This window comes from Hyla sarda, chromosome 4, assembly GCF_029499605.1.
Source record: "Hyla sarda isolate aHylSar1 chromosome 4, aHylSar1.hap1, whole genome shotgun sequence".
Classification (NCBI taxonomy): Eukaryota; Metazoa; Chordata; class Amphibia; order Anura; family Hylidae; genus Hyla; species Hyla sarda.
The window spans coordinates 206,846,031-206,863,221 of record NC_079192.1 but is presented as its reverse complement, the minus strand read 5'-3'; the positions used below and the strand labels follow the sequence as shown (position 1 = coordinate 206,863,221).

The window sequence follows — 17,191 nt, the reverse complement described above, 5'->3', positions numbered from 1 at the left end:
ACACACAGCTCTGCACTGTATGCTTCTCTCACACACAGCTCTGCACTGTATGCTTTTCTCACACACAGCTCTGCACTGTATGCTTGTCTCACACACAGCTCTGCACTGTATGCTTGTCTCACACACAGCTCTGCACTTTATGCTTCTCTCACACACAACTCTGCAATGTATGCTTCTCTCACACACAACTCTGCAATGTATGCTTCTCTCACACACAGCACTGCACTGTATGCTTCTCTCACACACAGCTCTGCACTGTATGCTTCTCTCACACAGCTCTGCACTGTATGCTTCTCTCACACACAGCTCTGCACTGTATGCTTCTCTCACACACAGCTCTGCACTTTATGCTTCTCTCACACACAACTCTGCAATGTATGCTTCTCTCACACACACACAACTCTGCAATGTATGCTTCTCTCACACACACAACTCTGCAATGTATGCTTCTCTCACACACAGCTCTGCACTGTATGCTTCTCTCACACACAGCTCTGCACTGTATGCTTCTCTCACACACAGCTCTGCACTGTATGCTTCTCTCACACACAGCTCTGCACTGTATGCTTCTCTCACACACAGCTCTACACTGTATGCTTCTCTCACACACAGCTCTACACTGTATGCTTCTCTCACACACAGCTCTGCACTGTATGCTTCTCTCACACATAGCTTTACTATTTTAATACATAACATATCAAGAACACTGGCTCAGGAAACTGTGTGGACATTTATTTAGTAGGCATACACTTTGACTTTATGGACTTCTTTATCTTCACATTCTCTGCTCTTGTTGTAGTAGTAAAATGTATTGTCTTTCCTTTGCAACTTTTTAACATATCCAGAGTCTGGCCAGCGATCCACCTAAGAAAAGAAAGCATTGTTTGTTTCCTTTTATCACACATACAATGTCAATGGCCACAATGCTTTTCAGTTGAAGCATCATAAAAATGATATTTCAATTCAAGGTACAGAACACTGACATCTGTTCCCATTTGTGTACAACTGCAGTTATAATATCCATGTAGTGGATATATTTTAGATCACATTACTATAAACATTTTCAGGATTGGGTATCCATTTACCACTAATAGACTATAATGAAAAAAGGAAGAATAAACTTGACTTTGTCTCTGTGTATATCTTATTCTCTCTGAGGGCAGCATGATGTAGTAACATAGTTCATAAGGTTGAAAAAAGAGTCCATCAAGTTCAACCTATAACCCTAATGAGTCCTTATGGAGTTGATCCAGAGGAAGGCAAAAAAAAAAAAAAACCTCATACTAGAGGTAAAAATTTCTTCCCGACTCCAAATATGGCAGTCAGAATAAATCAAAGGATCCTCCTTCTGTCCCTATAAATCTAGTATCTATAACCTGTAATGTTATGATTCTCCAAAAATGCATCCAAACCCTTTTTGAACTCTTTTACCGAGTTCCCCATGACCACCTCCTCAGGCAGAGAATTCCTCACTGCTCTTACAGTAAAGAACCCCCTTCTGTGCTGGTGTAGAAACCTTCTTTCCTCAAGACGTGGTACTGTAGTCCTTCTTATTCCCCGTATTACTCTGGTTGCCCGTCTTTGAACCCTCTCCAGCTCCACTATATCTTTCTTGTACACTGGTGCCCAGTACTGTACACAATATTCTATGTGTGGTCTGACTAGTGATTTGTATAGCGGTAGAATTATTTCCTTGTCGTGGGCATCTATACCCCTATTGATGCACCCCATGATTTTATTAGCCTTGGCAGCAGCTGCTCGACACTGGTCACTACAGCTAAATTTACTGTTAATTAAGACTCCCAAGTCCTTTTCCATGTCAGTTGTCCCAAGTGTGCTCCCATTTAATACATAATCCCAGCCCGGATTTTTGTAATGTACATTACCTTACATTTATCAGTGTTGAACCTCATCTGCCACTTCCCAGCCCAAACCTTCAACCTATCCAGATCCATTTGTAACAGTGCACTGTCCTCTATTGTGTTTACTGCTTTACAGAGTTTAGTATCATCTGCAAAGATTGCTACTTCACTATTCAACCCCTCTACAAGGTCATTAATGAATATATTAAATACAATAGGACTCAAGACTGACCCCTGTGGTACCCCACTAGTAAGGCTAAGTTTCCACTTGTTTTTTTTTTCTGGTAGTTTTTGGAAAACTGCCACTGCAGTTTTTGAGCCAAAGCCAGAAGTGTATTCAAAAGGAATAGGACATATAAAGGAAAGACTTACACTTCTCCTCCCTTATGGATCCACTTCTGACTTTGTCTCAAAAACTGCAGTGGCAGTTTTCCAAAAACTGCCAGAAAAAAAAACAAGTGGAAACGTAGCCTAACAGTCACCCAATCAGAATAAGCACCATGAATAACCACCTTCTGTTTCCTATCACTGAGCCAGTTACTTACCCACTTACACACATTTTCCCCCAGCCCAATTCTTCTCATTTTATGCACCAATCTTTTATGTGGCACCATATCAAATGCTTTGGAAAAATCAAGATATACAACATCCAGCGATTCCCCCTGGTCCAGTCTGGAGCTCACCTCCTCATAAAAGCTGATCAGGTTAGTTTGACAGGACCGATCCCTCATAAACCCATGCTGATATGGAGTCATACATTTATTTTTATCAAGATACTCCAAAATAGCATCCCTTAGAAAACCCTCAAATAATTTACATACAACGGAGGTTAAACTAACAGGCCTATAATTCCCGGGGTCACCTTTTGACCCCTTTTTAACTACATTTGCTATGAGCCAGTCCAGGGGAACTGTCCCTGTCACTATAAAGTCCTTGAATATTACTTAATTTCTTTAGAATACGGGGGTGAATGCCATCTGGACCTTGTGATCTGTCTATTTAGATTTTTTGTAGGCGGCACTGTACTTCTTCCTGGGTTAGACAGGTGACCTGTACTGGGGAGTTTACCTTATCTCGCTGTATTTCACCTGGCATTTCATTTTCCTCAGTGAATACAGTAGAGAAGAATTTGTTTAATATATTTGCTTTTTTCCTGATCCCTGCCTATAATTTCTTCCTCATCATTTTTTAAAGGGAAACACTTTCATTTTTGACCTTTTTGCTATTTATATAGTTAAAGAACATTTTGAGGTTAATTTTACTCTCTTATGCAAGGAGTCTTTCTGTCTCTATTTTTGCGGCTTTTATCTGTTTTTTTTTTATATATTTTACATTTTTCTCTATAGTTTTTTAATGCTTCTTCACTACCGTCCTGTTTTAGTAGTTTAAATGCCTTATTTTTGACATTTATTGCCCCCTTTATATTTTTATTCATCCACATTGGTTTTCTTTTATTCCTGGCCCTTTTATTCCCATAAGGTATATACCTCTTACAGTGAGAATTTAAAATTGTAAGAGGCACAGAAGAAGTGAATCCGCTGAACCAGTGTGGATGATGGCGTGGGCCGTACCATGGAGCGGAGTCTAAGGTGCCGCTGGTATTCACCAGAGCCCGCCGCAAAGCAAGATGGACTTGCTGTGGCAGGCGGCACCCAGGTCGCTACCCCTGGCATGACTCGTCCACACAGCCTGCCGAGGTCACAAATGGCACTGGAAGAATGAAGCAAACTAGTGGTCAGGAAAAGCAGAAGGTCAGGGCAGGCGGCACAAGAGCGTAGTCAAGAACGAAGCAAGGAGGTCAGAACACAGCAAGGCAATACAGAATAGGAATGCTTTCTCTTGGCTAATGAGCACAAAGATCCGACAAGGGAAAACAGGAAGTGCTGACACTTATAGAGTCAGCGAGCAGTAGTAACCAATTAAGGGCGTACTGGCCCTTTAAATCGCAGAGGACCGGCGTGCATGCGCCCTAGAGGGCAGGTACAACCATGCCGGCGACCTGGGACATCGGGGGAAGCAGGAGGTGTGTAGAGCACATCCCGCAATGCGAACCGCGGCACCGCTGGCAGAGGATAACAGTGTGTCTGGCCGGAGCGCTAGTTGTAACAAAAATATTCTTAAAAGTCTCCCATTTAGTGTCAGTATTTTTTTTTTTTTAAGGACATTATCCCATTTTATATTGTTAAGGGCTTCTCTGAGTTGATCAAACTTTGCCTTCCTTGTTTTGGTGGCCCCTCGAAAGGTTCCCTTATTGCAGAACAAGTTATGTATTATATTACTAGCTGAGTACCCGGTGTTGCCCTATGTTGCCATATCCCAACCCCATCCTTATATCTCAACCTCATATCACATCCTTATATCTCAACCTCATATACCGACTTCCTATCCCAACCTCATATGCCATCCCCATATCCCAACCTCTTATCCTGTCCCCATATCCCGACCTCATATCCCATCCTCCTATCTCGACCTCATATCCCGTCCTCATATACCGTCCTCATATGCTATCCTCATATCCCGACCTCATATCCTGTCCTCAGTTGAGACTGATTTGTGATGAAGATATTGTAAGCTGAAAATAGAAGGGGATGTGACTTTGTGGGACTGGGCGTGATTTGCCAGCCAGACCGATGCGCATAAAGGATAAAGAATAAAAGGGGTGGGGCTTAAACTGTGGGCGTGTTTGTGAGATGGGGTGTGGCTTGCAAGCCGGACTGACACATTCACCAGGGGATGCAGAGTGGAGCTTGTAGAGTAGGGTACTGGAAGTCCTATATACTTGCATGGGACTTGAAACAAAAACCCACCTTTTATATAAGGGTGTAGGTAAGGGTTAATTTAACTATCATATATATTTATTTGACATATAAGTAATATGTGTACCAGGTATTATTGAAATATCTCCAGCCTTACGGAAGTTATGTGGGAGCATACATTTCCCATAGATTTGCATGGGACTTTAAACGAAAATCCCGACCCTCACAAATGGGGGTAGTTAAGGGTTAAATTCATTTATCCTATATTTTAATTTGACATATAAGTAACATGTGACCAAGTATTATCGAAATATCTCCAGCCATTTGGAAGTTATGCAGTAACATATATTTCCCATAGACTTGTATGGGACTTTAAACAAAAACCCCGACCCTGGCAAATGGGGGTGAGTAAGGGTTAAATCACCTATCCTATGTTTGTTGTTGACACATAAGTAACATGTGTGCCAAGTTTCATGTTAATATCTTTAGCTGTTTGGAAGTGATGCTGGAACATACACACATTGGGGGAGATTTATCATTGAGTTTACCCCTTTTTCTTGTGTATTTTGTTGCGCAAAAATTTGTGCAGTGACTTTCATTGCGCCTTTTTGTACTTTTTTTGTGTATTGTGGAAGGCATTTTACAGTGTGGATACTAATTTATCATGTGCGTTTTTTTTGTTTAGACACATTTTTTGCAGCAAATATATATATATATTTTTTTTTACACAAAAATACACCATTAAAAAGGACACATAGGAAAGTGTCCTACCGAGACAGCCGGGGATGCAGGAGCCCTACCTTAACACTGCTAAACTGTTAACTGAGTCTGTTTCATTATGGAAGTAGTTGAAATGCAGCGCTGATAGACGGCAGTTGCACATTTGCCTGCTGCAGGACTATTTTGGGACAGTTAGGACTACTACTCCCATCATGGACAGACTCTGCCAATGATGGGAGTTATAGTACAGGGGCTGAGGTGCAGATCGCACTGGATCATTCTTCAGAGACCCACTGCGATCCGCATTTATTAAAGGAAATCTGCCTGGATCCGCCCAGCCGTTCGCCCGCAATCGTAGTTTTATTATATGTGGAAATCTTGCTGTAACTGGCATGGGCGGGGCTTCTGCAGCTTAACTGGCACTGACATCAGCATCCCCCCTCCCTTCAGTTAGGATCGGAGAAGAGAGGGAGAACTGGATTAGGGAGGTAAACAGTGGGGAGCGCAGTGGAGCCGCATGTGCCGCCGGCTTGTACAGTTAATAAATGGGGATCTCAGCGGGTCTCAGGAGAATGACCTGCTGCGATCTGCCCCTGGACTATAACTCCCATCATCGGCAGAGTCTGTCCAATGATGGGAGTAGCAGTAGTACCGCAGTGCTGAGGGATGGCACTTGCACTTTTAGGACTACTACTCCCATCATGGACTTGTGACATAGTGGACTTGAATTAGGACATAGTGGGTATAACAGAGACTTGGTTGGACGATAGCTGTGACTGGGAGGACAGACTCCGTCCATGATGGGAGTTATAGTCCGGGGGCTGAGGTGCAGATCGCAGCAGGTCATTCTCCAGAGACCCACTGCGATCTGCATTTTATGAAGTTAACAAGCCGGAAGCACATGCGGCTCCACTGCGCTACCCCCGACTCCTGTATACGCTGTCATAATTCATAATCCCCGCTGCCGGGAGACTGGAGCACTGATTGTTGAATAGCTATTCACCAAACAGAGATCAAATCTCCCGGCGGCGGCACTTCTGGCATTAGTCAACATGCAATTCAATGGTGTATGTTTTTTTTTCTTATGAAGCCTATTCCTATTAACTATTCTAACCCCTCCCTCCGCTCCACCCCCAAGTACATTAATAAGTCCCCCCTCTCTATCTACACTGTCTTCCCCCTCTATGGTGTAGGTTTCCTCCCCCCCAGTCCCTAGTTTAACCTGTTCAGGACCCAGGGCGTAATTTTACGCCCCGGCGCCCTGGTACTTAAGGACCCAGGACGTAAACTTACGCCCTGGCGGTTTCCGGTCCCTGCAGCAGGCATCCAGGGCAAACGCCGAGGGGGGCCATGTAGGCGATTGCGATTTGCGTCGATACCGGGCTGATCGGGTCTCTGGGACCCGACTGCCCGGTAATTTTGCATGATCCCGGCTGTCAAGCCTGCCACCTCCTCCGATCCCCTGCGATTCTTCGGTTAGATAACCGACCAATCGCAGGGGGGGGGGGGGGGGGGGGGGCGTTACTTCCTCCCGCCCTGCCCGGCCCCTGAAAGTCCGGAGAGGACGGGAGGAAGACCGGAGGACGCAGCGGGGGTCGGGGGAGTGCTGGGGCCCGGCCCCGGTACTTACCTCGTCCCTGAAGACCCGGATCCCGGCGAAGAAGACGACGGCGGCGGCGAATGGTGAGTAGATCTTCAGCCGCGGTCTGGCCCTTTACAGCAATGCACGTCGCTGTAGAGCGACAGGCATTGCTGTAATGGGACCCTGTATACTACAACTTCCAGCATGCCCAGACAGCCCTTGGGCATGCTGGGAGTTGCAGTTTTGCAACATCTGGAGGTCCACAGTTTTTCGACCACTGTGCCCTTCCAGATGTTGCAAAACTACACATCCTCAACATGCCCTTACTGTCCAGGCATGCTGGGAGTTGTAGTTCTGTAACATCTGGCCCTTCAGATGTTGCAGAACTACAACTCCCAGCATGCATGGACAGTTTTGGCATACTGGGAGTTGTAGTTTTGCAACATCTGGAAGGGCACAGATTGGGAACCACTGTATTAGTGGTCTGCAAACTGTAGTCATCCAGATGTTGCAAAACTACAACTCCAAGCATGCTGGGAGTTGTAGTTCGGCAACATCTGGCTCTAAAGATGTTGTCGAACTACTACTCCCAGCATGCCAGAGAATGTTTGGGAGTTGTGGTTTTGCAACAACTGGAGGCACACCGGTTGGGAAACATTGTCTGTTTCCTAACTCAGTGTTTCCCAACCCGTGTGCCTCCAGCTGTTGCAAAACTATAACTACCAGCATGCACTGATAGACTGTGCATGCTGGGAGTTGTAGTTTTGCAACAGCTGGAGGTCCCCCCCTGTGAATGTACAAGGTACATTCACATGGGCAGGGGGCTTACAGTGATTATCAGGCTGCAAGTTTGCGATGCACCAAATTTTGCGCGGCAGCTCAAACTCGCAGCGGGAAACTCGCTGTAATCCCCCGCCCGTGTGACTGTACCCTAAAAACACTACACTACACTAACACAAAATAAAATAAAAAGTAAAAAAAACACTACATATACACATACCCCTACACAGCCCCCCTCCCCAATAAAAATGAAAAACGTCTGGTACGCCACTGTTTCCAAAATGGAGCCTCCAGCTGTTGCAAAACAACAACTCCCAGTATTGCTGGACAGCCGTTGACTGTCCAGGCATGCTGGGAGTTTTGCAACAGCTGGAGGCACCCTGTTTGGGAATCACTGGCGTAGAATACCCCTATGTCCACCCCTATGCAAATCCCTAATTCAGGCCTCAAATGCACATGGCGCTCTCTCACTTTGGAGCCCTGTCGTATTTCAAGGCAACAGTTTAGGGTCACATATGGGGTATCGCCGTACTCGGGAGAAATTGCCTAACAAATTTTGGGGGGCTTTTTCTCCTTTCACCCCTTATGAAAAGGTGAAGTTGGGGTCTACACCAGCATGTTAGTGTAAAAAAATAATTTTTTTACACTAACATGCTGGTGTTGCCCTATACTTTTCATTTTGACAAGAGGTAAAAGGGAAAAAAGCCCCCCAAAATTTGTAATGCAATTTCTCCCGACTACGGAGATACCCCATATGTGGGCGTAAAGTGCTCTGGGGGCGCACAACAAGGCCCAGAAGGGAGAGTGCACCATGTACATTTAAGGTGATTTGCACAGGGGTGGCTGATTGTTACAGCGGTTTTGACAAACGCAAAAAAAAAAACACCCCACATGTGACCCCATTTCGGAAACTAAACCCCTCACGGAATGTAATGAGGGGTGCAGTGAGAATTTACACCCCACTGGTGTCTGACAGCTTTGGAACAGTGGGCTGTGCAAATAAAACATTTTGTACAGCCCCCTGTTTCAAAGATCTGACAGACACCAGTGGGTTGTAAATGCTCACTGTACCCCTTGTTACGTTCTTCAAGGGGTCTAGTTTCCAAAATGGTATGCCATGTGGGGGTTATTTTGCTGTCCTGGCACCATAGGGGCTTCCTAAATGCGACATGCCCCCGAGCAAAATTTGCTCTCAAAAAGCCTAATATGACTCCTTCTCTTCTGAGCATTGTAGTTCGCCCGTAGTGCACTTCAGGTCAACTTATGGGGTACCTCCATACTCAGAAGAGATGGGATTGCAAATTTTGGGGGGTATTTTCTGCTATTAACCCTTGCAAAAATGTGAAATTTGGGGGGAAACACACATTTTTGTGAAAAAAATTATATATTTTTTTTACATATGCAAAAGTCGTGAAACACCTGTGGGGTATTAAGGCTCACTTTATTCCTTGTTACGTTCCTCAAGGGGTCTAGTTTCCAAAATGGTATGCCATGTGGGGGGGTTTTGCTGTTCTGGCACCATAGGGGCTTCCTAAATGCAACATGCCCCCCAAAAACCATTTCAGAAAAACGTACTCTCCAAAATCCCCTTGTCGCTCCTTCGCTTCTGAGCCCTCTACTGCGCCCACCGAACAATTTACATAGACATATGAGGTATGTGCTTACTCGAGAGAAATTGGGCTACAAAAATAACAATCCATTTTCTCCTTTTACCTCTTGTAAAAATTCAAAAATTTGGTCTACAAGAACATGCGAGTGTAAAAAATGAAGATTGTGAATTTTCTCCTTCACTTTGCTGCTATTCCTGTGAAACACCTAAAGGGTTAAAATGCTGACTGAATGTCATTTTGAATACTTTGGGGGGGTGCAATTTTTATAATGGGGTCATTTGAGGGTTATTTCTAAGATGAAGACCCTTCAAATCCACTGCAAACCTGAACCGGTCCCTGAAAAATTGTGATTTTGGAAATTTTGCTAAAAATTTGAAAATTGCTGCTGAACTTTGAAGCCCTCTGGTGTCTTCCAAAAGTAAAAACTCATCAATTTTATGATGCAAACATAAAGCAGACATATTGTATATGTGAATAAAAAAAAAAAATTATTTGGAATATCCATTTTCTTTACAAGCAGAGAGCTTCAAAGTTAGAAAAATGCAAAATTTTCAAATTTTTCATAAAATTTGGGGATTTTTCACCAAGAAAGGATGCAAGTTACCACAAAATTTTACCACTATGTTAAAGTAGAATATGTCACGAAAAAACAATCTCGGAATCAGAATGATAACTAAAAGCATTCCAGAGTTATTAATGTTTAAAGTGACAGTGGTCAGATGTGCAAAAAATGGCCGGGTCCTAAGGTGTAAAATGGCTGGGTCCTTAAGGGGTTAAACACTCCTCCACCCTTCTAGCCATCTTCTCCCCAAGCACAGCTGCACCCTCCCCAATTTGTAGTGCAATTTCTCCCGAGTATGGAAATACCCCATATGTGGCCCTAAACTGTTTCCTTGAAATACGACAGGGCTCTGAAGTGAGAGAGCTCCATGCGCATTTGAGGACTAAATTAGGGATTGCATAGGGGTGCACATAGGGGTATTCTACGCCACTGATTCCCAAACAGGGTGCCTCCAGCTGATGCTAAATTCCCAGCATGCCTGGACAGTCAGTGGCTGTCCAGAAATGCTGGGAGTTGTTGTTTTGCAACAGCTGGAGGCTCCGTTTTGGAAACACTGCCGTACAATACATTTTTCATTTTTATTGGGGGGGGGGGGGGGGGGGGAGACAGTGTAAGGGGGTGTATATGTAGTGTTTTACTCTTTATTAGGTGTTAGTGTAGTGTACTGTTTTTAGGGTACATTCGCACTGGCAGGTTACGGTGAGTTTCCCGCTAGGAGTTTGCGCTGCGGCGAAAAATTTGCCGCAGACCAAACTTGAAGCAGAAAACTCACTGTAAACTCGCCCGTGTGAACGTACCCTGTACTTTCACATGGGGGGGAGGGGGGGGGACAAACCTCCAGCTGTTTCAAAACTACAACTTCCAGCATGCACTGACAGACCGTGCATGCTGGGAGTTGTACTTTTGCAACAGCTGGAGGCACACTGGTTGGAAAACCTTCAGTTAGGTTCTATTACCTAACTCAGTATTTTCCAACCAGTGTGCCTCCAGCTGTTGCAAAACTACAACTCCCAGCATGTACTGATCGCCAAAGGGGATGCTGGGAGATGTAGTTATGCAACAGCTGGAGGTACGCAACTACAACTCCCAGCATGCCGAGACAGCTGTTTGCTGTTTGGGCATGCTGGGATTTGCAGTTTTGCAACATCTGGAGGGCTACAGTTTAGAGACCACTGTATAGTGGTCTCAAACTGTAGACCTCCAGATGTTGCTAGGCAACTCACCGGCTTCCGTAGGATCCAGGGAGCCGCATCGCCGTCCTCTTCTTCCGTTGATCCCCGCCACCGATCGCTGCCTGCTGCTGCCGCTGATGGGTAAGTGGACTTCGACGGCGGTCCCTGTCGGTTTCCCCATTTTGCCCAGCCTATTGTGGATGGGCAGAACGGGAAAACCGAAAGTTAACCCCCCCCCCCCGCCCCCGATCTGCTATTGGTCGTCGCTTACAGACGACCAATAGCAGGGATAGGAGGGGTGGCACCTCACTCCTATCCCTTCAGGGGGATCGTGGGTGTCTTGGACAACCGCGATCCCCCTTATATGCCGGGTCACCATAGACCCGGAATTGGCGCAAATCGCCGGTGTGAATTCACCGGCGATTTGCGTCGATCGCCAACATGGGGGGTCTAATGACCCCCTGGGCATTTGATCGGGGTGCCTGCTGATAGATATCAGCAGTCACCCAGGTCCCCACCCAGCGCACGGCGGGGACCGAAATTGCCGCGGGCGTATGGATACGTCCTGGGTTCTTAAGTACCAGGAAGCCAGGGCGTATCCATATGCCCTAGGTCCTTAAGGGGTTAGAGAACTCAACTGTTATTCTGTAAAGAACTAATACTTCTTACCATATCCACTTGTTTTATATGCCTGTACTCCACTTCGTCTCTATATCCAGCTGTTTGGAATCTGTACAGGTTTTCGATCTCACAGGACCATTGCTTTGCACGAGTCATAGATTTTGGCTGCACTTGAGAGGAGATGGCACCAGATTCTGCATCAGACATTGTACTTCCAGCTTCTGGCTGTATTCAGCTATGTCAAATTGATCTGTTAGGGGAGAAATAAGAACATGTTGGAAAAACTTTGTTTATTACTATAACTATTATTATTATCATCATTATTATATTGCAGATACTGAGAGTTTCTTTTCTCAGATTATTTTACCGATTTGCGCATTGATAAAATGATTCACAATTTAATATAGCTCTTGGTGGATCTAGTAGAATACCGATGAAATGACAATCCACTTTGTGCTATATAAGATGCTGCCCTTTCAAAGGGGTACTCCTTGGATAGGGGATAACATGTCTGATTTTGGGGGTCCGCCCTCTGGGGACCCCCGCGATCTACAGTCATCCGGTGCACGGAGCAACCTCAGCTCTGTGTCGGATGACTGGTGACCAAAGCTGCCAGACCTCCTCCATTCATGTCTATGGGAAGAGTCGAGGCTGTGTACCTTTGGATAGGGGATAATATGTCTAGGGGCGGAGTACCCCTTTAACAACAATATTAATGGATGTAAATGTACATCATGATGTGGTGGGACTTAACGCACCATGATGTACATTTACCGGGCCGGTGCTCGCATCATGCACGGCAGGTCCTAGCTGCTGTCATCAGCCAGGGATCCGCCGGTAATGGTGACATCAGCGATTGCGCTGATGTCCGCCATTAACCCCTTAGATGTCGTGATCAATGCAGATCACAGCATCTGCAGCAATGCGGGCATTTAAATGGATGATCAGATGGCCCGCATCACTGCCGTGAGGATCCGATCATCCATCATGGCGGCCGAAGGTCCCCTTACCTGCTCCGGCCGTCATCCCGGGGTCTTCTGCTCTGGTCTGAAATCGAGCAGACCAGGGCAGAAGATCGCTGATAATACTGATCAGTACTATGCCTATCATAGCACTATTCAGTATATGCAAGTGTAGAAAAAAATAGTAAAAAAAAAAACCTTCCCCCCCCAACAAATTTTAATGGCACCCTCTTCCTGCTTTATCTCAAAAAAAGCATTTAAAAAAAGTATCATATTTCATATCGCCGCGTGCGTAAATGTCAGAACTATCAAAATCTAATGTTAATTATCACGTATGGTGAACAGCGTAAACGTAAAAAAAGGCAAAAATTTATGCTTTTTTGTCATATTTTATAAAAATAAATGTAATACAACGTAGTAAGCATACTAATTTAACCCCTTAAGGACCCGGGCTTTTTCCGTTTTTTCATTTTCAATTTTTCCTCCTTAACTTTAAAAAATCATAACTCTTAAAAATTTTCACCTAAAATTATATATAATGGCTTAATTTTTGCGTCACTAATTCTACTTTGTAATGACATTAGTCATTTTACCCAAAAATCTACGGTGAAACGGGAAAAAAAATCAATGTGCGACAAAATTGATGAAAAAACACTATTTTGTAAGTTTTGGGGGCTTCTATTTTTACGCTGTACATTTTTTGTCAAAAATGATACCTTATCTTTATTCTGTAGGTCCATACGGTTAAAATGATACCCTACTTGTATAGGTTTGAATTTGTATCACTTCCGAAAAAAATCATGAATACATGCAGGAAAATTTATACGTTTAAAATGGTCATCTTTTGACCCCTATAACTTTTTTATTTTTCTGTGTTCAGGGCGCTTTGAGGACTCATTTTTTGCGCCGTCATCTGAAGTTTTTAGCGGTACCATTTTTGTTCTGATCAGACTTTTTGATCACTTTTTATTCACTTTTTTGTGGTATAAAAAGTGATCAAAAATGCGCTATTTTGGACTTTGGAATTTTTTTGCGCGTACGCCATTGAACGAGCGGTTTAAAAAGCGGTATATTTTTATAAATCGGACATTTCCGCACGCGACGATACCACATATGTTTATTTTTATTATTATTTACATAATGTTTTTTTTATTTTTGGAATTGCCGGGTGATTTAAACTTTTATTAGGGGAAGGGATAATTGAAAGGGTTAATGATTTTTTTACACTTTTCTTATGCAACATTATAGCTCCCATAAGGGGCTATAACATTGCATTTACTGATCTTTTACACTGATTGATCCATCTCCATAGGAATGGATCAATCAGTGTTTTAGGCGATTGAATGCTCAAGCCTGGATCTCAGGCTTGAAGCATTCATTCGGCGATCGGACTGCAGGAAGGAAGGTAAGAAGACCTCCTCCTGTGCTACAGCTGTTCGGGATGCCGCGATTATACCGCGGCGATCCCGAACAGCTCCCTGAGCTAGCCGGGCACTTTTACTTTCGTTTTTAGCCGCGCGGCTCAGCTTTGAGCGCGCGGCTAAAGGGTTAATAGCGCGCGGCACAGCGATCAGTGCCGCGCGCTATTAGAGGCGGGTCCCGGCTTCACTATGACGCCGGGCCCGCCGCGATATGATGCGGGGTCACCGTGTGACCCCGCGTTATATCGCAGGACCGGGACCCATGACGTATGCATACGTCATGGGTCCTTAAGAGGTTAAGTAGCAAAATAAAACAAAACCAGTATAGAATAGGTATTGTATTATATAGACCAGTGGTCTTCAACCTGCGGACCTCCAGATGTTGCAAAACTACAACTCCCAGCATTCCCGGACAGCCGTTGGCTGTCCGGGCATGCTGGGAGTTGTAGTTTTGCAACATCTGGAGGTCCGCAGGTTGGAGACCACTGATATAGACCTACAGAATAAAGATAATGGGGAGGATTCATCAAAACCTGTGCAAAGGAAAAGTTGACTAGTTGCCCATAGCAACCAATCAGATTGCGTCTTCTATTTTTCAGAAGCCTATTTAACCCCTTGAAGACCAGGCCATTTTTCATTTTTGAATATAATGACATCAATCATTTCACCAAAATATCTATGGTGAAACCCCCAAAAAATTTTTGGGTGGGGCAATATTGAAAAAAAAAAATAAAAAATGCCATTTTGTAACTTTTGGGGCTTCTGCTTCTATGGAGTGCACTTTTTGGTAAAAGAGAAACCTTATCTTTATTGTGTAGGCCCATACGATTACAATGACACACAGGTCCCTGCGCATGCGCCCTTCAGCTGATCTAACGTGCACGCTGCTGCGTGTCATCCAGCTAGCACTGCACAGGCGCACTGAGGAGGAAGATGGCAGCGGCAGCGAGCGCTTGCTGGGTGAACGAGCGCTTGTGGATGATGCGCAGCGCGCGCACGCACTGGGACCTGTGTGTCAATCACACAGCGGTCTCAGCGCTGACATACAGGGGGTGGGCGTGGCGGCGGTGGGGCATCGCGTACCTCGCGCCATGCCTATCCGACCGTCAGTGGCTTTGATCAAAAGCATTTTTTGGGGTCATGAATGCCTGCAAATATCAGGTAAAAACATTGCTATACCCACCGCGTGCACACAGATTTCATGACAGTTGCCCTTTAAGAGGTTAAAAATAAAAGAATCAATCTGATTGGTTTCTACGGGCAACTGGTCGACTTTTCTTCTGCACAGGTTTTGATTAATCTCCCCCTATGTGTCATTTTTACCGAAAAGTGCACTGCAAAGAAACGGAAGCCCACAAAAGTTTAAAAATGTTTTTTTTTTTTTTTTTTCAATATCACCCCACAAATATTTTTTTTGTTTGTTTTTGTTTTGCCATGGATTAAGGTAATATGAGTGATGTTATTACACAGTACAATTGGTGGTGCAAAAAGACAAGCCTCATATAGGTCTGTAGGTGGAACATTGAAAGCATTATGGCTATTAGAAGGTGAGGAAGAAAAAACTAAAGTGCAAAAAATAAAGATTTCCTCGTCCTCAAGGGGTTAAAACTGCCAAAAATATCTGTGCGTGAAGAAAGCCTAACAAGGGCAGATGATTGATGGGAAGGCTGCAGCCGTTATAGGATATATGGACAGGGACTGCTGTATAAGATTCTGATATTTGGCGCAGACATCCACTACTTCGGCTCTTCCTCGGTGACAACATTAATGTTAAAGGGGTACTCCAGTGGAAAACTATTTTTTTCATATCAACTGGCTCCAGAAAGTTAAACATATTTGTAAATTATTACTTCTATTAAAATATCTTAATCCTTCCAATACTTATCACCTGCAGTTTTCTCCAGAGGAAGTTGAGTTGTTCTTTTCTGTCTGACCACAGTACTCTCTGCTGACTCCTCTGTCTGTATTAGAAACTGTCCAGAACAGGAGCAAATCCCCATAGCAAACCTCTCCTGCTCCGAACAGTTCCTGACATGGACACAGGTGTCAGCAGAGAGCACTGTGGTCAGGCAGAAAATAACTACTCAACTTCCTGTGGAGCATACAGCAGCTGATAAGTACTAGAAGAATTAAAGGGGTACTCAGGTGGAAAACATTATTATTATTTTTTTTATCAACTGGTCCCAGAAAGTTATAAAGATTTGTAAATTACTTCTATTTTAAAATCTTAATCCCTGCAGTACTTATTAGCTGCTGTATGCTCCACAGGAAGTTCTTTTCTTTTTGAATTTCTTTCCAATCTGACCACAGTGCTCATTGCTTACACCTCTGTCCATGTCAGGAACTGTCAAGAGCAGGATAGGTTTTCTATGGGGATTTGGTGCTATTCTGGACAGTTCCTGACATGGACAGAGGTGTCAGCAGAGAGCACTGTGGTCAGACTGGAAATAAATAAAATAAAAAGAACTTCATGTGGAGCATACAGTAGCTGATAAGTACTGGAAGGGTTAAGATTTTTAAATAGAAGTAATTTACAAATCTTTACAACTTCTTGCACCGATTAAAAAAAAAATGTTTTCCACTGGAGTACCCCTTTAAGGCTGGGTTCACAGCACGTTTTCAGACATACGGGACCGCATACGGCTGGGGGGGGGGGGGGGGGGGGGACATAGGGTTTTGATAACTCTCCACCTATAAGTCAATGTTTTCCAACCAGGTGCCTCCAGCTGTTGCAAAACTACAATTCCCAGCATGCCCGGAGTTGTAGTTTTGCAACCGCTGGAGGCACTTTGGTTGGAAAACACTGCTCTACATTATGAAATAAAAACGTGCAATTAACTAAAAGGTAAATAATGCTGTTGAATAGAATCAAATGGATTCTATGGGTTTTATGCCACTTGCCCTGTAGCCGTCCTAAATAACGCTTTACACCGTCCTATTACCAGTGTACACATTGTATTACCACAAAAGACGGATTTACCTGAAAACGTGAAGCAAGTAAGTGTTCGTGCCGCCGATCAGTAGTAGTAGTAGTATCAGCTCGCCGGTATCTTAGCAACCAACTGACGCGCTGCATCCGTAGAAGAGGTCAAAAAAATGCTTTGGCGAAGTTTGTAGGCGGAGCTAAGACGCTCTCTGTAGGA

General features: G+C 44.3%; 1 protein-coding gene across 2 annotated transcripts; it reads right to left on the bottom strand.

Annotated features, from left to right (window-relative positions):
• Positions 1-711: 711 nt before the first annotated feature.
• On the bottom strand, positions 712-17,182 carry MEIG1 (meiosis/spermiogenesis associated 1). Of its 2 annotated transcripts, none has more exons than XM_056573380.1 (3): positions 17,029-17,182; positions 11,714-11,915; positions 712-864 (listed from the first exon to the last, which is right to left on the bottom strand). In XM_056573380.1, the coding sequence occupies exons 2-3, from the start codon at positions 11,870-11,872 to the stop codon at positions 736-738; spliced, it is 288 nt and encodes a 95-aa protein (XP_056429355.1). In that variant the 5' UTR covers positions 11,873-11,915; positions 17,029-17,182; the 3' UTR covers positions 712-735. The 2 variants fall into 2 exon arrangements, with proteins under 2 accessions (XP_056429355.1, XP_056429356.1); XM_056573381.1 differs by lacking the exon at positions 17,029-17,182 and adding an exon at positions 16,950-17,023.
• Between the last annotated feature and the right edge of the window lie 9 nt (positions 17,183-17,191).

Excerpts from the sequence above, each read along its gene's own strand:
- MEIG1 (XM_056573380.1), bottom strand. The coding sequence starts at position 11,872 with ATGTCTGATGCAGAATCTGGTGCCATCTCCTCTCAAGTGCAGCCAAAA. Across the intron at positions 865-11,713 it reads ATATAAAACAAGTGGATATG|GTGGATCGCTGGCCAGACTC; the intron begins GTAAGAAGTATT and ends TTCTTTTCTTAG.